The 24,898-nt window shown below is 34.6% G+C and overlaps 1 protein-coding gene across 2 annotated transcripts in view; it reads right to left on the reverse strand.

The window, feature by feature from the left end:
* MDGA2 (MAM domain containing glycosylphosphatidylinositol anchor 2) overlaps nucleotides 1–24,898 on the reverse strand; it is a 788,346-nt gene that overhangs the window by 47,109 nt on the left and 716,339 nt on the right. For both annotated transcript variants that reach the window (XR_008957193.1, XM_026513664.4), the window contains exons 11-12: nucleotides 6,322–6,499; nucleotides 2,320–2,340 (exon numbers count right to left, since the gene is read on the reverse strand). Coding sequence is in view for 1 of the 2 variants with exons in the window: in XM_026513664.4 (XP_026369449.1) it covers nucleotides 2,320–2,340; nucleotides 6,322–6,499 (199 nt within the window). In the remaining variant the exon portion in view is untranslated. The remainder of the gene's footprint in view (nucleotides 1–2,319; nucleotides 2,341–6,321; nucleotides 6,500–24,898) is intronic.

The following is a 24,898-nucleotide window of genomic DNA, read 5'->3' on the forward strand; positions in this document are numbered from 1 at the left end:
GTCAACACTTCTTACAGAAGTATGCACAAGTGTTAATTTTACTGTATGTAAATTGTGCTTTGAAAATCAATGACAAAATTTAAGACATTATGCCATTTAAGAAATCTCAGGTGAAAGTAGTCTAGCTGAGGGAAAGAAAAAATAACTTTCCATAGCAAAATCTAAAAGAAAACATGACCTTCTTCTACATGTTGGCCTATTTTCCTCTTATTGAATAATGTCTGGCTAATTTATTAAGAGTTTGAATGTATAATGAATGAGTTTGCTTGATAAAGCATTTTTCTTTTAGGTCTTTGGGACCTGAAGCGTTCTTTCACAGGGTTAAAGAAATCAATTAATAAAGGAGAAATGTATATGACTGTCAATAATATAAAAATAATTACTCGATAACTTAGAAAAATCATTGTGTGATGTTTACTAAAAAGTCTTTATTCTAAACAATTCTGATCTTTTACCATATTGAACACTTAGTAAAAAATAAAAAAAGTAGATTCAATGGAAATCTTTAATATAGAGAGTTATAATGGAAATTATTTTAAAAGGAGACAATCCAATTCATTGTTTGACTAACAACAACAACAGAATGCTTGTTGGAGAAGAAGTGGGATAACTATGACCTAAAGGATACAAGCTTTTAAAAGAAGCAAATTCTAATTAACGTTGTTCATCTTAGGGTCACATTTCTGGCTTCTGTAATGTTTGAGTATCATACTCTAGACACACTGAGCTTTGCTCAGTTATTATGGGAACATGACTGTCCTTTCAATGGCAGGCCTTGCCTTTCCTCACCTTCTTCACCTAAAGAACCTCTACTCAACTTTCAGGAACCAGTTCAAATAGCATGTCTTCTATACAACTTCACTTGCCATAAAATTAATGGTACTTTTTATATTGTATGGAAGTCATCTGTTAGCAAACAGTACCTCTACTATTTCTTTATACATGATTTTTCCCAGTAAATTAAAGCTACTCAAAATTTTTTCCTTGAATTGAAATATTTGTCAACTTTTTCCTGTATCAGGTTTTAATCTTCCCATGACAACTCTTTTTAAACATTTCTATGACATTATAGTCAGAGAATTTACCTTCAAAAGAATTATAATCAATGTAGTAATTAAATAGCAATAGTATCCTGGGTAAAAGCCAGGGAGAGCCTGATTTGTGCAATTAATTCACCTTGAAACTGTTGTGTATTTGTGGTCTTAACAAATGGTCATTATGCACCTGCTAAATATAAGATGCTGTGGTAGACCAAAAGACAGTGAGATACAGAGAGAAATTAGAAACATATTTAGCTGCTAAGTATTTTATGACAAAATAAAAAAGATACCTTATAACATAGATGAAGACAAATTGTTTTTGGAAGTCAAATGGTGAGAATACCAGTGAAGAAAGAAGCATCTGTGCTAAACTTTATAAATGAACCTCAAAGGATTGAGGATACCCATATTAAAGTGTCATCGGTGAGAACAAAATGAACTGTGTATGAAAGCAATATGAAAACAGCAAAGATCTAAAAATGTATTCAGTATGAAAATCTGGATACGCAGAAATGGAGCAAAAGATGATCTTTAGTAGAAAATAAGGTAGCAACAGGTTATGTAGTTTGGTCTTGGATTATATAATCACTGAAAGGCCATTATAAGAAAGGAAACATAATAAAATGACAAAAAAGACCTGCACAGTTTCTTCACTAAGTGTAAGTAATGGAGAATATTGGAAGGATGGGAGTAAGAGTGTAAAGGTGGCTCTCCATTCTTTTATTAGCCAAGAACAATATATTCGTAGACACGAGATAGAAGACAAAGTCAATCTCTAATGTGAAATATTCAAGAGGATGGTGAACAGATTATCTTCTTCATTAACAATGGGGATATAGACTAGTGATGTATGGAAAATCTTGATTAAACCATTCAAATGCCAACTTTCTAACTATAGTCTTTTGTAACTGGAATAGAGAAATTAAAAAAAAGAAAATTAGAGAAACACATAATAGTAATATAAATGATATGCATTGCCACAAAAGAAAAACATAATCCCATAATTAAACAAATAACAAATGTTAAGTTGGAGGAAATGGCTGCATATTTAGGAAAACTTATAAAAATCAATGATCAATATTAAACAGTTTGTCTTTATAACCATATCCGTCGAAATTTAAAATTCACAATTCATATTTAATGCCAGTTTTACTGTTTCTAGGCCATCCCACTTTAAACCAAATATGAACGGTTACTAATAATCTTTATCTGCCTATGAGTTTTCTACTTTTCTTAACTGTGAAATGCTGTACCATTATTAAAATAAAAATATACTTACTCAAATGAGGATTAACAGGAGCTACAAGAAAAACAAAAAATAATGTTAGTATGGCTTGAATGTCTTTTATAAATAAAAGTCTAATCAGTGTCTCATAGTTCCTTATCAAAACTTAATGATCTTCCCCACGGTGACCATGGAGAATTATGTGTGCAATCCATTTTGTTCTAGAGGATTGAATAGAATCTACTTTGGAGCTTAGCAATAACAGTCTCAAAGTACCCAAAAGATCAATGCTAAATAGCATGTGGGATTCGTTCATTTTCCAAGGAACAGAGTTGCTCATCTTTTATGTCTTAACCAGTGCAAAAACCCCCAGAAATCAAACCTCAGGCTGACAGTAGGCCAACCTAGAATCTAGATGTTTTAACAATGAAAGCAATTATCCAACAGAAATTACACTTTAGTTTTTTTGCTGTTATCTACTTCTGGTGAAAATAACATGGTGTATATGAAAATAAAGCAATCCTTATAGCATGTTATTACATGCACCCTAAAACAAATAGCTACACCAGTCCTGCTTTGTTTTCAAATAACAAGCAATACAGTTGTGTTTTTGTGCACCAGAAGACATATTTATCTCAAAAAACTGTGTTTACAAGTGACAATTGATTTCTACATGAAGAGAAATGAATACTTTACATTTTACTGAAACAACAACAAAAATATATCTAATCTAACAGACAAAATGGTATCTGTGTATCTGATTATTTTATCACTTTGAGGAAAAAATTCATTTTGGATGAAGTAAAGCATTGTTGGGGTCTCCCAAGATTACAATAGGCAGATAATCTAACTTGCAGAAGTTTGCTCTGTTTTTAATTCTAGTGTTTTCCATTAACCACTTGTTAAACTTGGACTGTACAAATGAAGTATGATAGTAAAAAATGCATACACGAGCCTAAGCATGTTCCTAGTAATTGTTACATTAGTACATTGAGATCAATTTTAACAAAGTGAGTGAGTTTCTCAATCACATATTTTTACTATCTCTTACAGAAGATAGACAATTTCTATTACTTTGTTTTTCTGATTCTGTTTCCCCGTTGCCAATTATGAAATAAGTAAGTAGAGAGGGAACTATATACCTACTAGTTCCACTGAGTGGAGAAAAAATAATTATTATTTTTCTTGCAAGATGTCAATATATTATAATTTGAAAATTAATTAGTAGAAATGAAAATCATTTCATAATTAAAATATTATTAAATTTTTAAATTGTCTATGTATTATCTCACAAAGAAGTAAGCATCTTTGAATTCTAGTTTGGTTCTAAAAAATATGTCACACCTACAGTTAACCTCCAACCACACTGAGTTTTAACTGAATCTTCTGCTACGATATTACTAGTCATCAAATTCACTAAAAGCAGCAGATTTAACCATGTAAAAATTTCCATTCTAAATTCTAAATATTGCAGTGAGCCCATTTTTTTTTTACAATTGAACTTTCATGTATCATTTTTCATAAACATCTAGGTACCATTTAAGTAAACTTTACCCAAATCTATATTATATAAAAGTATTTTTAATTAAAATGTTTAAGATTTTGATAAGTATGCCTAAGAATGTAAAGATAAAGTTGAAACTACCATAACATCTATTTTCCAGATTTACTTTTCATTTTACTCTGTTGCCTCAGAGTTTTCAGTAAAACTACTGAGCTTATAAAGATTTGTTTCTCTATTTCTCTTTAAGAAAAGTCATATCATTTTTAAACATAGCAAAGCAACGTGGATCCTCTGCCATGAAAGGGTGAACTAGACCTAGTTCTGTTCAGAGTTTGTCATTTCATAGTTGTTTAATTCTGCAGGACACTGAAACTTTCAGTGTCCTAGTATCTTCTTCTTTTTAAAAACATGGATATCAGTGCATTGTTCTAATGCCCCTTCATATTGAGGTGTCTACAGTTTTATAACTTAGGGGCAGGGAGCATAAAAGATAAGAGGAGACAATAATTCATATTTTATAAAATATATAAAACTAAAACTTCAGAAAAAATATATTGAGATGCTATCTAATTGTGTGCCCAATGGAATCATGGACGTAATTACTGAATAGCAATTGTTACCGTCATTAAATTTTATGTGTTGTCATTAACAAAAATGGTATCTTTTTAAGGAACCACATTCAAGAAAAGATGTGCAGTGATTCTAATGCTTTTACAAATGTATATTTTTAAAGGACCGTATTCAAGAAAAAGATACTCAGTTATTCTAATGCTTTTACATCCGTGATCTTCTATTAATAGTCTACTCTACATTGTATTTCATCTTTTTTATTGAAAATTGAATACATCTAATTGATGAGAAGAGAGTGAAAATAAGGGATTTCATGTGAAAAGCAACTCTAATGAAATTTTAATAATTTCACTGTATTTTTTTACTTTTGATAGTATTAAGTTTCCCTCTTAAGTAGGAAAAACATGCTTAATGCTAAACTGAATGGAGAACTCCAACTGCAAAGAAACACATTCTATTATTTTTTTTTAAATCAAGTCCTGGTAATCAATGATAAAGAGAATAATATTTCACTAAAGTAATGAAATAAATATGAAATAGTTGGCCAATGATTCATTCAACCCTGAAAAATATACTGACAATTTTAGAGGTAGTCGCTAAATATCATAAATTTCAACGGAAAAAATTCACATAAATTTCAATTGATAAAATATTAATCTGTTTCATTAACATGCACACGAACATACCCACATACAATTAGATATTTTTAACATTAGCAACAAGCTGCAATACATCTGTACAATGGGATATTAAAGAATAAAAAGAAATAAAAATAAAAAGAAATGCACTATCAAGCCTCAAACATGCAAAAACCTTAAGGGCATATTGTTAAATTAAATAAGTTAGTTTGAAGAAGTTATATGCCCCATTATTCCAATTCTACAACATTCTAGAAAAAACAAAACTATAGACGATAAAAAGATTAGTGGTTGTCAGGTTTGGAGGGGACGGGGATGAAGAAATGGAGCAGGGGAGTTTTAGGGCAGTGCAACTATTCTGTACGATACTGTAATGGTGAATAAATTATATTATCCACTTCTCACAATTCATATAACTGCATAACACAATAAGAAACACTAATGTAAACTGCTTGCTTTAATAACAATAGGTCAGTATTCTTTATCTTCTAGTAGTTTAATATAAAATTTTATGTTTTACATGTAGGTCCGTGATCCATTTTCAGTTAAATGTCACAAAAAGTAAAAAGTCTGTATTTAGATTCAATATTTTGCATGAAATTTTGCTAAAGAAAGATGTTAATAATACGGGAAACTGTGTTGGGGGAAAGGACACATACGGAAGCTCTCTCTACTTCCTGCTTGATTTTTTTTTGTAAATCTAAAAATGCTTAAAACATCAAGTCTATCAATTAAAAAACAAGCTTTGATAACATTTGCTAACTTCTTAATGATGTAAATTTTAAGGACATCAAGAATTTGGGAAAAATGCAGAATTATTGTACCATAGCATGGGATAGAGGATAAAGAGACATTGTTGACATCATCGCATTGATTCAGTATTAACTGAAACTATTATTCTACATGTCTACATTTAAATCAAATATTACAATTTATAGTGATTAAGTTTTCTAGATTTGTTTGTTTATTTGCTGGTTGTTTTGTTTTGTCACCTGGCTGATGATGCAGAAGATCAGTATGCTGAATTTTAGTTTTTTTCTAAATTTAATAGATAGTTGCAATGTACATATTCCAGACAGTTTAACATGCAAATGAATACTTTTATTTTTTTTATTTTTTTTAAAGATTTTATTTATTTATTTGACAGAGATAGAGACAGCTAGCGAGAGAGGGAACACAAGCAGGGGGAGTGGGAGAGGAAGAAGCAGGCTCCTAGCAGAGGAGCCTGATGTGGGGCTCGATCCCAGAACACCGGGATCACGCCCTGAGCTGAAGGCAGATGCTTAACCGCTGTGCCACCCAGGCGCCCCGCAAATGAATACTTTTAAATAAAAGACTACTTACCACTATATTTGATGACACGAATTGTTGAATCTCCTTCGCCAAATTTGGTGAGAGGAGTTAGTCGGACTTCATAAGCCTCTGGTTTAATTAACTCAGTCAAGTTATATGTAATTAATTCTCCTTTTTGAATATTTCCATTTATTTTAATCTCCTGTTCCCACCAACGCTGCTGTCCAGCCTGAAATCAAAAGAATTATGTAATAATATCCCCAATATTTTCTTCAGAGAGACTTACTGTGTTCTAACAAGTGGGCAAAAAAGCATTCTGAAATTTTATTAAATAAGAAAGTACATTACATTATATGAATACATTTTATTAAAGTTCAAGTTTCTATAATAAGCAACAAATTTTGTAGATTTTGCAGATAATTACCAAATTATCACAGAGTAGTTTGGCTGATTAAACAGACTTAATATGCCATTTTATTAAGAGTCAGAGGATAAAACAATAGTTTCAACTGCAGTCTCAATCAATACAGAGGTTTGAAGAGATAGTTTAACTACTTCTTTTTTTATTCTTTTTTTTAAGTTTCTATTTAAATTCCAGTTAGTTAACATAAAATGTAATATTAGCTTCAGGTATACAATACAGTGATTCAGGACTTACGTACATCACCTGGTGCTCATCATGACAAGTGCACTCCTTAATCCCATCACCTATTTAACCCATCCTCCCACCCACCTCCCCCATGGCAACCATCAGTTTGGTCTCCATAGTTGAGTCTGTTTCCTGGTTTGCCTCTCTTTTTCCCCTTTGCCCATTTGTTTTGACTCTTAAGTTCCACATATGAGTGAAACCATATGGTATTTGTCTTTCTCTGGCTGACTTATTTCACTTAGCATAATGCTCTCTAGCTCCATCCATGTCATTGCAAATGGCAAGATTTCATTCTTTTTTAGGGCTAATATTCCACTGTATATATACCACATCTTGTTTATAGTCAACTGATCTTTGACAAATGAGCAAAGATAACGCAGTGGAGCAAAAACAGTCTTTTCAGCAAACTGCAATGGAACACTGGGCCTCCACATGCAAAATATTGAATCTACATACAAACTTTATGCTTTTCATGACATTTAACTGGAAATGATCACAGACCTACATGTAAAACATAAAACTACAAAACTACCAGAAAATAACATAGGAGAAAAACTAGATGACTGTGGGTTTGGCAAGAGCTTTTTAGATACAATACCGAAAGTACAATCCATGAAAGAAATAGGTGATAAGCTGGACTTCTCTGAATTAAAATTTTCTACCCTGCAAAAGACAGTTTCCAGACAACCGAAAGAGAAGCACAGACTGGGAGACTATATTTGCAAAAGACACATCCAAAATATATAAACATGTCTCAAAATTCAACAACAGGAAAACAAATAACCCAGTTAAAAAATGGACCATGGATCTTAACAGAAAAGATGCTGAACTGTATGTCATCATAGGAATAAAAATTAAAACAATGAGATGTCACTGCGTACCTATTAAAATAGTCAAAATCCAGAACACTGGCAACACCAAATGTTGATGGGATTGGGAAGCAAAAGTAACTTTCATTCATTGCTAATGGAAATGCAAAATGGTATAGCCAATTTGGAGGATAATTTGGGTTTTGTTTCATTTTCATTTACAAAACTAAATATACCTTTACCATATTATCAAGCAATTGTGTCCCTTGGTATTTACTTAAGGGGGCTGAAAACTTATGTTTGCACAAAAATCTGCCCATGACTGGATGTCTATAGCAGCATTATTCATAACGGACAAAACCTGGAAGCTACCAAGCTGTCCTTCAGAAGATGAACAGACAAACAGTGCTACAACCAGACAATGGGATATTACCTGTGCCAAAAAGAAGAGTTATTAAGACATGAAAAGACATAAAACAAACTTAAATGCATATACTAAGTGAACGAAACCAATCTGAAAAGGCTGTATACTGTATGATTCCAACTGCATGACATTCTGAAAAAGGTGAAACTATGGATATAGTAAAAAGATCAGTGGTTGCCAGGAGTTGAGGGGAGGGAGGTATATATAAGCTGAGCACAGGGAATTCTGGGGACAGTGAAACTACTCCGTATGATGATATCACGGTGGATACATGTAATTATAAACCCACAGAACATACAACTCCAAGAATGAACCCTAATATAAATTATGGACTTTGGCTGATAATAATGGATCAGTGTAGGTTTATCAGTTGTAACAAATGGATCATTCTGTTGGGTGATGTTGTTACTGGTGGAGGCTAAGCATGTGCTGGGCAGGGAGTATATGGGAATTCATGGTACTTTCTGCTCAGTATTACTATGAACCCACAACTACTCTAAAGGAATGAAGTCTTAAAAAAAATCTATTCTGCCACTTGATAATTTTCTTTTATTTGCATACATCTTCAGTTTTCTTTTATTCACATAAGTAGTGTAAGTATAGTTGCTTTATAATATTTTTATATCTGAAGTGTATAGTATCCTTGTTCTTGATACTTTTCTCTGTATTTTCTTGTTTATTTTTAACTGTGTGTTGATCATGTAACTAAAAATACTATTACTGGGGGTTCTTTGTCATCTAGGACACAGTTATATTCCCTCAGAGATATACCTTTGTTTCTGACATGCTCCTAAGCGCGTCAACAGTGTGGTTCACTTTTGCTTTCATTTTATTTAATTTATTTATTTATTTATTTATTTTTATTTTTTTAAAGATTTTATTTATTTATTTGACAGAGATAGACAGCCAGTGAGAGAGGGAACACAAGCAGGGGGAGTGGGAGAGGAAGAAGCAGGCTCATAGCGGAAGAGCCTGATGTGGGGCTCGATCCCGTAACGCCGGGATCACGCCCTGAGCCGAAGGCAGACGCTTAACGGCTGTGCCACCCAGGCGCCCAGACCTTGGGTTTTGATTCCTGTTTGATCACCACTGCCAAACTATAAGACTCAAAGTTCAAGTTTGTGTGGGTTGGTGAGAAGCTGAAGGCAAAAGCAATTTGGGTGGGATATTCCAACTAAAATACTTTGTGTTTCCAGTTTTCCTTACATTTTTACCTGGTAATATATATGCACATACATACTATATAATTAAATGTGCATACATATTTTTTCAAATATGTATATATTTGCTTGTTTTCTGAGGGTGAGTTGTTCTTAATTATACAGCCTAATCTGTTATACTTCTGGATATGTAAATCTCAAATATATGCAATTAACACAGTATAGAAAAATGACAAATAAAATTATGGAATAAAACAAATCCCATATATATATTTGTGGGGTTTTTCACATAGAAGACAAAATAAGATTTATCATCCAACTGGTTATGTGTATGGAAAAAAAAAACCCATGAATTTGATGTCTAGCTCTCATCTTATATAGAAAAAGTCTCAGGAAGGGGTGCTTGGGTGGCTCAGTAGGGTAAGCATCTGTCTTCAGCTCAGGTCATGATCTCAGGGTCCTGGGATCGAGCCCCACATTGGCCTCCCTGCTCAGCAGGGGGTCTGCTTCTCTCTCTCCCTCTGCCCCGTTCCCCTGCTTGTGTGCACACTCTTTCTCTCTCTCTGAAATGAATGGATATGATCTTTAAAATAAAAAAAGAAAAAAAGAAAAGAAAAAGTCTCACAAAGATCAAATAAGACAAAATTAAAAAGCAAAAGTTAAACTACTTAGAAAATAATACAGAAGAATATCACCATGACTCCAAGTATGACATTGATTTCTTAAACAGGATAGAAAAGCACAATTAGCAAAGGAAAAGACTGGTAAATTAGCCAATCATAAGTTTGAAATTAATTTTAAAATTTTGATATAAAAAGTTCTCATCAGTTCTCCCCACTAAACAGCTAAGATAAAGACAGACGTTTGAAGAAGATATTTATAAGATATTTAGAACATGTACAGCTAAATAGATTATATTAATACTCTTCTAACTTAGAAAAATTAATCAAGAGCAAAATCAGGCTAATAGGAACAGGTATTTCATAGATGCAGAAACCCAAATAACCAATTAAAGAAAAGGCTCAGCCTCACCATGTACTAAGAGACTGGAAATTAAAATCATAATACCATTTCCATCATCAGATAAACAAAAACTTATAAAAAACAATATTAAAGTTTGGTGTGGGTATAAAACAATGAGCATTTTTATACAAGTCAAGAACAGGGAGAGTGAGAGGAGTGGGGGGATGGGTAAGGCTTGAGTCCACTTAACAAGGGAAGGAGTTAGCCTGCAACAGTGTTACAGATAGTAGCAGAAGACTAGAGACAACGAGATCAAAGAAAAGGACTCAGGACACAGCATACAGCAGAAGCTCTACATTCACACCGGTTCCCCTTGTCTCCTAAGTCCCATGGGGGGGGGGGATGGACAAGTCCCCACATGGATTTTGTACGTGCCTTGGGTTTGTATCACAGCTAAGGGACGCTGAGCTTAAAAAAGCTTAGTATCTCTCTCTCTTTTCCCCGCTTTGCTCATTCGTTTTGTTCCTTAAATTCCACATATGAGAGACATGAGAGATATCCTAGGGTATTTGTCTTTGACTATTTCACTTAGCATAATACTCTCTAGCTTCAAACTAAGAAACAGAGTCCTAACTCTAGAGAACAAACTGATGGTTACTAGAGCGGAGGAAGGTGAGGGGCTTAACTAGGTGATGGGGATGAAGGAGGGCCCTTGTTGTGATGAGCCTAGGTGTCGTATGGAAGTATGGAATCACTATATTGTAACCTGAAACTAATATTCTACTGTATGTTAACTAACTGGAATTTAAATAAAAACTTAAAAAAAGAAACTTTAGTATTTTATGACTGACAGTGACAAAACCTGCTCAAGCATTACCGAAGAGGGCAACGCTGTATTTATTACACTGGACGTTAGACAGACCTTCCTCTGCTCTAAAGCGAGACAATATCTCTGTTTTCTACGGATGCTAGCTCCACAAATGACCTTGAAAAGATAGGCTGGAATAAAAAGACAGTTAGTGTTTCTGCATACGCGATATGCAAAAAAGCAAGACATCGTGGGAAATCGTCTTCTAAAAATATAGTCTTGATGAGTACGTAAGCTGAGGAGCAATTTGGCAATAAAAACACTATTACAATGAGAACAGATAAACTCTTGCATTTGTACACACACAAACAGAAATATTCATGGCGTAGAAAACACAGAAAATGATCTAAACCTCAATAAGAGATAAAATAATAAAACCGTAGACTCTTCATAAAATGTAACACAAAATATAGCAGGAAAAATGAACCTAAGCTCTATGCATCATGCTGGACAAATTTCACAAAAGTAATATCGAACTAAACTAAATTTTGAAACAGGCATATTATAAAAATTAAATTCAAAGTATGTATCTTGAAGAGGGATGCATAGCTAGGTATTGGGTATAAAGAAATGCAAAAACTAGTAAATGCTAAGCTCAAGATCCTACGGGTCAGGAGGGTTAGGAGAGCGCCAAAAGAAGATGCACCTGTGAGGGGTAAACAAAGGACTTCACTGTATTTGGTGATTTTTTTGTTTCTTTAGAGTGGTGATAGATATACACATTAGGATGATATTTTTGTGTATGACTGAAATATTTCCCTTTGTTTTTCAAAGAGAGGACTGTAAAATAAAAGAGATAGGCAATGGTGCCGTCTCGTGGTGTTTCCCACGTCTACATCTGTGGCTTCTCCTCTCTCTTGCCGCGCTGCTGTGCCTTCTCCTGACTTCTGGATGTTGATGGTCCCCAGAGCTTTATATGCTGTGGGTTTTGATACTCTGTATCAGTGGCCCTCGCATCTAGGCATCCAGGAGAATCGTGGGACAATCTCGCTAAAACCCAAAATTTCAAGTCTTAATACCAGTGGTTCTGTTTCCCTCCTGGGCTGAAATCAGGAGTCAGACACTTAACGTACTGAGCCAAGCAGGTGCCGCTACAAGGCAAGTTAGATGCGGATGGGCCTGGAGCTACATTTGGTGAGCCTCACTCTTGCTAGACCACCTCTTTGATACTAGTAGCTTCTTCTAACACCTCTAGATTTATTACTGCCTAACTTGCATTTTTAAGTCAAGTTAAAAACAAAACTAATAAAAACGAAAACAAAAATACCCCACTATATCTGTTAGCCCTTATATGACCAAGCACTATGTTAACTGTATTATACTTCTTACATTTAATCTAGCACAACCTCTACTAAGTCAGAACTAATACTAGCCTTGATTTACAAATAAGGAAACTGAGGCAGAGAGAAGTTAATGTAACTCTCTAAGGTCATGTAGCCAGAGAGTAGCATCTGCAAAATTTGGGTACACCCACAATGACTCTTCCCCTCATCACTTTTTTCTTGCTTCCCCAGAACTTATTGCTCCCTTCCTTTTTTCTTTTTTTTTTTACCAGAGCCTTTATTTATTTAGCTATAATACACTTATAATACTTTTTGCATACAGATTCTATGCCAGCAACAATTTCTTAATAGTTTTTATACCTGCAGTGTCTGGTCAATAACTTGATAAAGATGTGATCAGATTAAATTCTAGCATGTAGTGTATATTTAACTGGCCTCCAAGGGGTGCAGCAGAAAGTCCAACATACTTACCGATAACCACATACGATCACTGAATTGATAGACATGGGTACAATGGACACAGAACCTAACTGCCCAGAAGGTTTTTACTCATGCATAGTTGATACCAGACACTACAAAGTTCCTAGTAGTTCTGGAGTCAAGTATTCTACAAAATAATAGAATGTAAATGACGATATCTTTCACTGCTTTAAGATTTTAAACTAAAGGCAACGTATTATTTCGGAAGATAGATAAAAGTAGTTTAAACTCACAAAAATATATATAAATGATTTGACATTTAACTATTATCTAAGGACAAGCAAGTTTAATCAAGGTGTACTTTTCTGGGTGTTAATATAAGTTCAAAACCACTCGATACTTGTAGAACATCCCAAGGGAGGACTGTAGGTATCCTGTTGTTATAATGAGATACTCTCCTCAAGTGATTTTAGTAGGCGGGTACAACGATGTTGGTACTTATTACAAACTAGAGTACAGAATTTCATATGTGTATTAAAAAAGCAATAACTTTGATTCCAAGTCTTTAATTTTAAAGTTGTAATGAAAGTACATACTTCAGCAGTTGAGGGGTAAGCAATTAAATATTTCATATTCTATCTCACTGAGCTGTGCCAATGTAAAAACGTGAAACCAGATGCAGTGTCTGCACATACACATAAGAAAACGCAACATTAGTCCACTGTGCGGAGGTAAGACCACGGAACCCTCAGAGACCGTGGCGCCCCGACCGTGCACATACCCCATACACATGTTCATATGAAAGCAATGCGATAAAAAATCTTCTCTAAAAATTTCCATTTAACTTTTACTTTTCCTAGGAGATACACTCTTTTCAGATGATTTAAGGGAAGCCTAGAAACCTAGGCAATCAAAACCTAGAAGTCCCCTACAATGAAGCATTTCATTAAAAGCTGTGGTTTACTGTTTTTACCACAGAAGATAGCTAAAAAGCTATCATTGAAAAGGCTTCAGAAGGAAAAAAAAATTACTTTTTTTTTTTTTTTTTTAGTTTTAAAAGGAACAAAATTAGCTCCTTTAAGTAGAAGTCTGCAATGAATTCTGAAATGTGACTGAGGAGGGGTAAGCTGCTGTCTTTTCCTTTTCCTTTTGGAAATAAACCTCTTTCAGCATGATAATGAACTCCAATGAAAGGTACTGTGTAAGAGAGAACCTGAAGGAGAAGAGAGAGTGCACAACTGAATATAAGACATATATACAGTTTATACCATTTATTTTGATGTAACCTATAAAAAAGATGCTGATAGGGGCACCTGCGTGGCTCAGTGGGTTAAGTGTCTGCCTTCGGCTCAGGTTGTGATCTCAGGGTCCTGTGTGGGCTGGGCGGGCTCCCTGCTCAGCGGGGAGTCTGCTTCTCCCTCTCCCTCCGCCTGTCCCCCTTCTTGTGCACACACACACTCTCTCTCAAATAAATAAAAGATCTTTAAAAAAAAGAAAGATACTGATACACCCATTTTATCAGAAACTCCCATTCATATTTACCAGCTACATTGCTAGTAAAAATAACAGTTCATGTTGAAAACCCAGGTATTACAGACCCTAAATCATATACTCTTATAATTATTCCACCGAGCCTAAACTAGCTAAGATAACATTTGGATGGCTTATAGTCTCAATTAAAGATGACATGGGTTTTAAGATGCATTATTATTTTAGTAACACCTTAGGGGTAAAGGGTTAATAAACAGCGTGGCATTAAATGTACCTTATTTTTATTTTCTACTAACTAATACTAGTATATATTTATCCTTAATTACATACCCTTTCTTCCTTCATTAGTACGAATTTGAGTGTTATTCTTTTCACAGTACGAAATCTTCTGAATTAGAGACACTTTTTTCAACACCCTTGAAATACTTGGTTTTTCAGACTTTGCTCAAGATATTAATGCCTTTGGAAGTGACAGTACATTCTTTTAGATATACAGATGTTTAATAGTTTTTGTCTGCCATTCCTCTTTGGAAGCTAGCATGATTTTTCTTAATTGAATCCTGTTTAGTGAAAGTTACGGAGCTCTGCTTGAAAGCCAGCCTGAAGCTTGCAGCAGGTTGATTTGTAACGAGTCCATCCACAAAGTACATCAGCATCTACTCACTGAAGATACTGTATTGTCTTCTGAGGTATGTGGGCAACACCTACTGCTTTTCATTGCATTTCCATTGTTACAAATGGGATAGGTCACTGCCAAGTACATAGTATTTTTCATCTCTCCTCTCTTGGTGTATATCACGTTGCAATATTAAAGGCTTTTTAGAAAGCATGTAGGCGTCCGTGTTTAAATCAGAATTCAGAGAATGTCAAAAATGCAACTGTGGTGACAATCAGATTGACAGAAATGTATACAGAGCAAAGTCTGTATCTGGATAGACAATATTGTCTGCTAAATAACTTCCTCTATTGCCCAAATGCTGGCGAGTTCATTTTAATAACTAGGATATAAGGGTTTCCAAACACGGAACATTAGGAAGGTGGAGTGGGGAGACAGAATTGAGGAATTAGGACAGTGTCGTCTTTCAGGACAGATGGCCTTGTACTTCATTGTAATCTTATTTTGTAAAAACTGAGAACAGCCACAGTGACCCTAAAATCTTTTGACTTGAAAATATATTCTCATAATTTAACATAAGTAATGCATGTATTCATGTAGATTTTAATTTCAGATTTATCCATAAACAAAATAACAGATACTACTTAATAGTGATCTCAGTTAATAATTGGTTAATAACTTATTTTAGGAAATTTGATTTAAGTAATTATTGTTTACCAAGATGATGAATGTTATGATTTTGAAGAGGATGGAGAAACATGGGAAATGTCTAAGATAATGTAAAGTTAAAGTAGCAGAGTGCAAAACATAAACGATATTATTACGGCTGTGTAAAATACAGAACCCTATTAAAAGGTTATACAAAATAAGAACAGCTGCTTTAGGTAGTGAGACTCTGCATGATTAAAAATTCCTTTGATGTTATATTAACTAGTAGTAGGGACAACTAACTACTACACAACATCTGGGAAATCTGATTCCAAAGCGTGGGGATCGGAATAATATTACAGCATATAACTGAGGAGTGATAGAAAGCTACATTCACTAGCCATTAGAGAAAGTGCACATTTCATGTCCTGGACATTGAATGTTACTTATATTTCTAAAATTGAATTTTGCTTGCCTCATCCTGATGATGAAAAACTAATGTTTTTTGAAAAACTTATTTTTGACAACTCAAGTTGAACTCAATATATTTAAGATTTGAACTTGATAAACTCAGATTTGAAACGCAATCACTTCGAGTACTGAGTACTACCTGGGGAAGTAATTAAACCTATTCCCTGGTTTAAGCTCCCGGCACGGTAGTAGAAAGGATGCCTATTGTTTAGATTATCCTGTTTCCTACTGATCTTCAGTCAATTTCATTTGGTCTTTCCTGTCCTCTACTAGCATCTTTTGCTTATATCTTTGAACCTGCCTTGGCCTCTGGGTCAATATTTCTATTCAGCCTACATCTTTGGCAAATCATAGGTTCTTTGGGTCTAAGCACTCTCTCTGCCATTTCTCAGAGGTTTCGGTACATCTTGACTGCTTCCCCCGTGCCACCAAAAGACAGCCAGGCCCCAGGACCTGAAAATCTGACTCAGTCTGGGCTACTGTGCTACTCCAGGGCTCATTCTGCCAAGACCCACAACTTCCAGGCCATTCCTTCTGGGCTGCACACTGAGAGGTGAGATAGCCTTACCTATTCACATGGGCTGTAGGTACCTTTCTCAGGGAATGTTTAGGGCTTATTCTATTGCTCTTCTCTCAATTATTTTATAATATTCCTCATGCCTGGGGATTCTGTGTATTTGTATGGGAATTTCTTCCAGTGTTTTTATCCCTGACATAAAGGCTTTGGAACTCAACGCTCTCTCTCCCTCAACCACCTCCTGTCCACCTCACTACCACAGCTTCCATCTGATTTAAAGCTTAGGCTTTCAAGGCTACTGTTTTTGCTTAGATTTTAAAAGATCTATTCAGAGCTCATTTGCCATCTTTTTAATTTAGTGCTCGTGGATTTGTCTTCACGTTCTTGAAATGTGTCTTCACATTCATGGACCATAACCTCAGCATCCTCTGTTGTAACCTTAAATAATAATGGAGCAGTTGGTTAAAAAAAAAAAAAAAGATTACAATAATTTTAAAAATGCATTTGTTAATATTTCAAATTCCTAACTGTCCTTTCGCAATCAAAGAGTTTCGATTTAAAGAATTGACTTAAATGATAAACTAACATCAAAGAGCATTAGAAAGACACTGTATTTAGCTTTGAATGTCTTGAAAGTTATTCCCTACAGTTTTTCTAATTTACATTCTTTACCATAATAGTTACCTAATTACAAAACAAAGAAAAGAACAAAACAACTCTCAGGTAAAGACAGCATTGAATGGGTCTGCAGCTCCAGTGAATTTTAGTCTTTCAGGTAGTTTCCCACGTTTTCTTTCCTTGTCTACCTAATGAACCACTGCTCATATAGGTATGTGAATTGGAGATTTGTCAGAGTCTCTGGAAAGTATCCCCGGTATATAAATGAAAGATCTTGTAAATATATTTCAAGGATGATTTTTAAAAAATGAGAACTAAACATTAGGCACATAGAACAAAATCTTCAGTGACAACCAAATGAAACATTCTTGCTCAGTGACCATAGAAATGGAAGAAATAGAAGAAAAATCAAGCCAAACACTTTCTAAATATATTAAGAGTTTTATGACTTAAAGTTAAAAACGTAGTTCCAGAAAAAAATAAGACAAATATTAGAATAGAACTTTGAATAAAAGGAAGTCTTTTAGCCCCCTGAAAAAAATTTAGTTTCTGTGATAGCTGAACACTGAGTGAAGGGGTTGAAACAAAGACTAGCATTTTACACACTCAACTATTTATTATATATCTTTTATGTGACTTAACTTTACATTCCCAATGTAATCTTTTAAAATATATTAGAATTACATGAGAATATTAAATAGCTAATATTTATTGAGTGACTACTATCTGTTCTAAACATTATAGTTATTTTTTAATTTAATCCCAAGTAATTCAATGAAGTAGCTAAATAATTAACCTTAAATTTTAATTAACTTTAAATCTATATTATTCTATTTTCACTTATTCTAGTACCATGTGTAGAATTACTGCTTCTAAAAATAAAAACTCAAAAAATAAAATAATAAAAGAGAAGAGAAAAAAATAAATATAGTATCTCAGAAGACATACAGAACAGACTGAATGTTCAAATGAATCTTGCTAGCCTTCTTTTCCCACCCCTCGCGTGAACATTTTGGAGCCTTTGTAACGTACATGGCATTTGAAAGGTAACCGCTAACACTAAGCTCAGGGAATGCTCAAGGAAACATTTTTGTTTTTTTAACTTTGCAGAACCTTAGGTTGCATGAATAAAGATAATGTTCTCTCCGAACCCAAAACAGAAATAGACCCATAAATACAGAGAACAAACTAGTGATTGCCAGAAGGGAGGGGGCTGGGCAAAAAGGTGAAGGGGATTGAGAGGCACAGGCCTCCAGTTATGGAATGAATAAGTCACAGGAATGAACAAGTCAAAGGTTCAGCATAGGGAATATAACCAATGGTGCTGTAATAGCATTGTATGGTGACAGATGGGAACCGCAATTGTGGGGAGTGTAGCACAATGCATAGAGTTTTCCAAACACTACATCGAACACCTGAAACTGACGTAACGTTGTATGTCAACTAGACTTCAATAAGAAAGGAAAGGAAAGAAAGGCGAAGAAAGGGAAAGAAAGAAAGAAAGAAAGAAAGAAAGAAAGAAAGAAAGAAAGAAAGGAAGAAAGGAAGGGAGAGAGAAAGAAAGGGAGGGAGGGAGGAAGGAAGAAAAAGAAAAAAGAAGGGAAAGAAAGAAAAGAAGGGAAAGGAAGGGAAAGAAAAGAGAAGCGAAAGGGAAAGAGGAAAGGGAAAGAGAAGGGAAGGGGAAAGGGAAAGGTAAGGAAAGGAAAGGAAAGGGAAGGAAAAGAAGAAAAATATTACTTTATGTTTTATGGAGTTACTTAGTAATAACTTTGATGATCTTGTAATCACGATTGTGTAAATATTGAATAACACAGTTTAGACTTGTGATTTGGTAGAGTTTAAAGGATTTGATGTATAATGGATAGAGCATATGAAGGTCAAGTTTAGATAAATCTTGATGCGACAATTAAATAATCTTTCTTCAGTTTATAAAAAATAAGTTCTTTTGGTTTAACTAATAGAACTTATGTATAATTCCAATAACTACGATTTCATCAAAACAATTTCACCCAAAGCTTTCCCTGATTATTGGACATTTTTTGATAATGAGACTTGTTTCTCTTTATAGTATAGTTATAATAAAATTTTTAAGGTAAAAATGCAACAAAATTTGAATGTTTGATAAAGTTCCTATGTAGACTTAAAAAAGCTCATGTGTTATTATGTAGCAGAACTGAATACAGGTGGTTCTGACTCAGAAAAATTGTCAGTTTTGTCACGGTCAGGCTAACACATCTTTACCTGAGGGAAAATGCCCCATTATGAGAAACATGAATTTTCAAGACACAAGCAGCAACTTTTTAAAAATGGAGTATAAACGTCATTTAAGGAACATGAAGTGATATTCATTTTTAAATATAAAAAATGTAGTTACAGTAGATTCATATTTCAATACGATAATTAAATTTCTGGGAAGAAATCTGACAACTACAGTGTTCTCTATGTAGAAATTAAGAAACTAATTGCAAAGATTAAGGTTATTTAAAGATTCTCTTCTGTATTTTTAGCACAAGTCATACTAAAATAGGCTCCTTGCCATTCATTGTGACCCCAGCGAGTAGGGTGCCTACACGGGTACTGCTGTAGAGTATTTCCCTTAATCCAACCACCAGACACCAGGAAAGCTGATCCTTCCAACGTGCATTTTCTTTATCTTCCACAGTTTAAGGAATTACAGTTTGGGATGACAGTTGGGAATACTCAAAGTATTTTTGTCTACTAAGAAAAATAATAAAATAATACCTACCAACTTTTTGAGGATTCACTATTTTCAGGTATTGCACTAAATATTCTACATGTTATTTTTAACTTAATTTTTATAAAACTCCAATAAGGTTACTATTCTTACCCTTATCTTCTCAAACAAGGCAACTGAAATTTAACCAATAAACTTTCCCAGGACACATAGCTGGTAAGTAGCAAGAGATGATACAGGACCCCAATACTGTCCGATTTCAAGTCTCTTTCCTAATCTTAATCACTATTCTCCACTTCCTATTATTATATTAAATGTATTACTTTCACAAGTTTTTCTGACTAATGTGCACTTTATTCACATTCCCTTAGAAAAGGGATAAAGGACTTTTTACACTAGGGAGGGCCTAATTATGTTGAACTGAATTACATAGCAATGCCTGACAGATTTAAGATAACCAACCTATCTTTAGAAGGAGGGTTAGTCATACAAAAAGCTTTTGATTTTGTGAGTGCTGACAGTCTAAGAGAATGCAGATTCTGCTTTTGAATTTTAATTCAGGACTCCAGTGAATGTATGCTCTGGTTGGGCTGAGTTCTGTGATCATAACTGTTATATAAATCATTAAGTGACAGGGTATTTCGTATTGCCTTGGGAAGGAATTTGTATGTATTACTGACATATATCCCCTCCACCATGAATTTATTCCTTGCATCTGTTAAAACAAAACATCAACATTGAGAACCACCCAAAAGACCATGTGTAACAGTAAGAATAATCATTCTTTAGCAGGTAATGATAAATTACTATGGAAGAAAAACTGGTTTCCTATCGAGCTGGGAAATAACATAGTCTAATTATTTTCTTGCCATGCTTAGATCAGCAGGTGAAAGGACAACTCAGCCTGAAGATTAATTCATTATAGATTTCAACCTTAATAAACTGGAATTAAGCAGCTTGGTCAGCATCTTTCTTCATAAGTTACTGTTGCTAGAACGTACAAATAGATCAGCATTTAGGGTTTTGATTCTGGCATTTCATTTTGGCATTTCTTTGATATAAGGGGTTCATAATCCGTCCTTCAATTATTTTTATGGATAACATGGTGTGCTGCTTTACATCTGTAAGATATTTTACTTTTGCTATGTTCTGGGTTTATTACTAATAGTTTTATATATATATATATATATATATATATAAAGATTTTATTTATTCGACAAAGATAGAGACAGCCAGTGAGAGAGGGAACACAAGCAGGGGGAGTGGGAGAGGAAGAAGCAGGCTCACGGCGGAGGAGCCTGATGTGGGGCTCGATCCCATAACGAGGATCATGCCCTGCGCCGAAGGCAGAAGCTCAACCGCTGTGCCACCCAGGCACCCCATTACTAATAGTTTTATATTTTGATCCTATAAATGCTGACTTTCCATATCTCATCAACAACTTCTTCTTTTATTTTTATCTTTTTTAGAGATTTTATTTATTTATTTGACAGAGAGACAGCCAGTGAGAGAGGGAACACAGGCAGGGGGAGTGGGAGAGGAAGAAGCAGGCTCCCAGTGGAGGAGCCTGATGTGGGACTCGATCCCAGTACGCCGGGATCACGCCCTGAGCCGAAGGCAGACGCTTAACGACTGCGCTACCCAGGCGCCCCAACAACTTCTTCTTTTAATGAATTCCTTCCTTCTAGTAAATTCTGATTCCTACCCATCCTACATATTGCCACCAAAGGAGCTGAGAGATTACTCTTTTGTAATATTATTTAAAATAATAGTAACATTATTGAGCACTCAGTATGTACTTAGACATATTATTTAAACATAGTTGAAATTTGTGATGTCCCTATGAATATATTATAAGTTTTCTTAGACTATTTTAGCTTGATACAACTTAAATAAATATCCACTTGGGCAATCAATTTGACACTCCAGGAGAAGCCTGAGGTTACTATGTTTTCATAAACTTTATGTAATAGAAAATAATGATATAAAAATTTGAATGTATTGGTGTGTTATAGCTTTAATTCAATTATTGCCAATGATAAAAAGTCTTAATCATCAAAATGTTCTCAAAGGCTTAGAAGAAAAAACAGTAAGAAAAACAAGCAATGCTCACACAGATGTATAAATAGAGATGAGCATATCTTACTGTATTTTGGATTTTAAAAATGTCAATAATATTCTCTTTTCATGGGAAACATTACACAACTTCATTGACTGATACATTTATTTATACATTCGAACTCACCTAAGAACGGGCACAAAAAAACAAAACAAAACAAAAAAACAAAAAAAAAAACCCAACCCAATAACAATGAGGAACCAAGTGGAGTAATTTCTTTTTATATTGTATCAGTGTTAAATTGAGACACCAATTTTGAAGTGTTATATAAAATATATTAAAACAGCTTAAAGATAATTTTCAAACTGTGCAGGTTTTTTACAAGTCTTAAAAAATTTAGATTTCAAATTTTCTTACTTATAAATCTTACCTTCTAGTGATTTTATGGCCAATGAGATACAACACTTTTCTTAGTGAAAAAAAAAAAATAAAGCAGTGTCACTGGAACTGCCACGTTCTAACCCATTTCCAGTCCCCTGACTCTTGAGCAAGAGAACCCAGCTTTTAGGGCTGCTACGTTTCTGGGCCTCCCTTTGGTCATGTGACCTAATCCTGGCCACTGAGATCAAGGTAGAAATGCTGGTTGGTGCTTCTGGGAAGGCTGGGGAAGACAGCCTAACCAACTAGGAAGGGTTTTTATTCATTGGCTGTTTTTTAAAGATCTTATTTTATTTTGTTTGTCTTTACTTGACTATGGCATGTGATTCGGCTGTGATACCTCCGATTGTAGCAGCCACCTTGGATCATCAGGCAACCTCAAGAATGCAAGTCATGTCCTCTGACAGTGCAACAGAAAGCTATACCCTTGGTCTGCGGGGATACCGTGCTGCACGCGTCACACTGGACGCCGCTGCTGAACTGGTTCTTCGTGAGAGGGAGACACACGTATATCTCACTTAGGCTCCTATCCATTTTGGTCTTTTTAGTTGTATACAGCAATACATAATCTTAATTACTGTAGATACCAGCAATTTGTTTCTTTTTCTATACATCTTAAGGAAAAAAAAAACAGACTGTTGAGTTTATTCAATGTAAAACTGTAACATAAAATTTCCTGGACATTTCTAATAAATAAGAGTATGGCTTTGTTAGCACTGTTTTCTATCAAAGATTCACTTGGCCGAACTGCGATTTAAGATATATCAATATATCAATGTCAAAGTAAAAAAATAATTGCTTCATTTAGTTATGGCTTCGTTTAGCTGTTGCACAACAATGCTGTGTAACAAGCGACCAGAAGTTCTTCATGGCATCAAACAATAAACATTCATTCCTCGCTTGTACATCTATCGGTTGGTTGGATTTCAGATTATTTAAGCTTGGCCTCACTGGGCTTTCTTCCAGTCATGGGTTGAATGTAGGTCGGCCCCACATGCCTCTTACCCTTCTTGGATTACCAAACCACCTAAGGCAGTTTTTCACACTGACGAAGTCAGATGGTTTTGGAGGGTGAGTAGAGCTTTGCAAGGTCTTTTAATGACTGTGCTTAGAACTAGCCTCTATCATTTCTACATATATTCTAAAATGACAAAGGTAAATCACGTAACCAAGTTCCACATCTGTGAGTAAAGGATACGCTCTTTCGAAGACCAGGACTGGGGAGAAATAAACTTTTAATGAACAATAATCTAATATACTACAAATATACCACAACGTTGTATTAGAACTTTGTACCACACGGTTCTAGCAACAAAGTTTTCTTATTAAAGGGAAAGTATCAAAATCTGTAAGTTCTTAGAACTTAAACAAAAGATGTGTCCTATTACACATCACATCTTTATACTTCTTTTTACATATCACACTTAAAAGGACATTTTTAGAAGCCAACATGTACCTCATTCTAAAAAAATGCTACCGACTATAGATGGTTAGCTAGATATGTGTGTTTTCTATAACACAAAAATGATTCCAATTTTAAAGATCTCTCTTTTTTTTGAGATTTTATTTATTTGTCAGAGAGAGAGAGCGAGAGTGAGCAGTGCAAGTAGGAGGAGAGGCAGGCAGAGGGAGAAGCACAAGCAGGGGGAGCAGCAGACAGAGGAAGAAGCAGGCTCCCTGCTGAGCAAGGAGCCTGATGTGGGGCTCAGTCCCAGGGTTGGACCCTGGGATCATGACCTGAGTCAAAGGCAGACACTTAACTGACTGAGCCACCCAGGTGTCCCTGATTCCAATTTTAGAATTTAGACAATTACTGAAATTATTCTATAGCTGTCCTTAGTAAATACAGTTTATCGGCAGTCTTTTGTTTAAAGAAATGCTACTTATATGTCCCCCCAAATAGCACAAAAAATGATAATTAAAACAATGTCTTATTACATAATAAGTATATTTAAATGATTTTCCAGAAAACCCATATCTCTATATGTGAAATCCACATTTCGATTATTATTTTATTTTATTTATTAAGCATAAAATCTATCAATGTCTACTGAAGAATGCCTATGCTTAAATATGATTTATGCTTGATATCATCCTCACGTCTATGCCCTGCTTTCCTATTTCCAGAAAAATGTCTTAGTCATCATAATGTTCTTAAAATATTACTTTTGAAAACAGTCAAGCAATATGTATGCAAAGGTGTATCCTGAGGCCATTTGACATTTTGAAGCTGCATTTTCTTTCTTTCTTTCTTTCTTTCTTTCTTTCTTTCTTTCTTTCTTTCTTTCTTTCTTTCTTCCTTCCTTCCTTCCTTCCTTCCTTCCTTCCTTCCTTTCTTCCTTTTTTTCCTTTCTTTCTTTCCTTTCTTTCTTTCTTTCTTTCTTTCTTTCTTTCTTTCTTTCTTTCTTTCTTTTAAAGATTTTATTTATTTGTCAGAGAGAGAGAACGCACAAGCAGGGGGAAGGGGCAGGCAGAGGGAGAAGCCGGCTCCCACTGAGA

This window comes from Ursus arctos, unplaced genomic scaffold (genome assembly GCF_023065955.2).
Source record: "Ursus arctos isolate Adak ecotype North America unplaced genomic scaffold, UrsArc2.0 scaffold_37, whole genome shotgun sequence".
Taxonomy (NCBI): Eukaryota; Metazoa; Chordata; class Mammalia; order Carnivora; family Ursidae; genus Ursus; species Ursus arctos.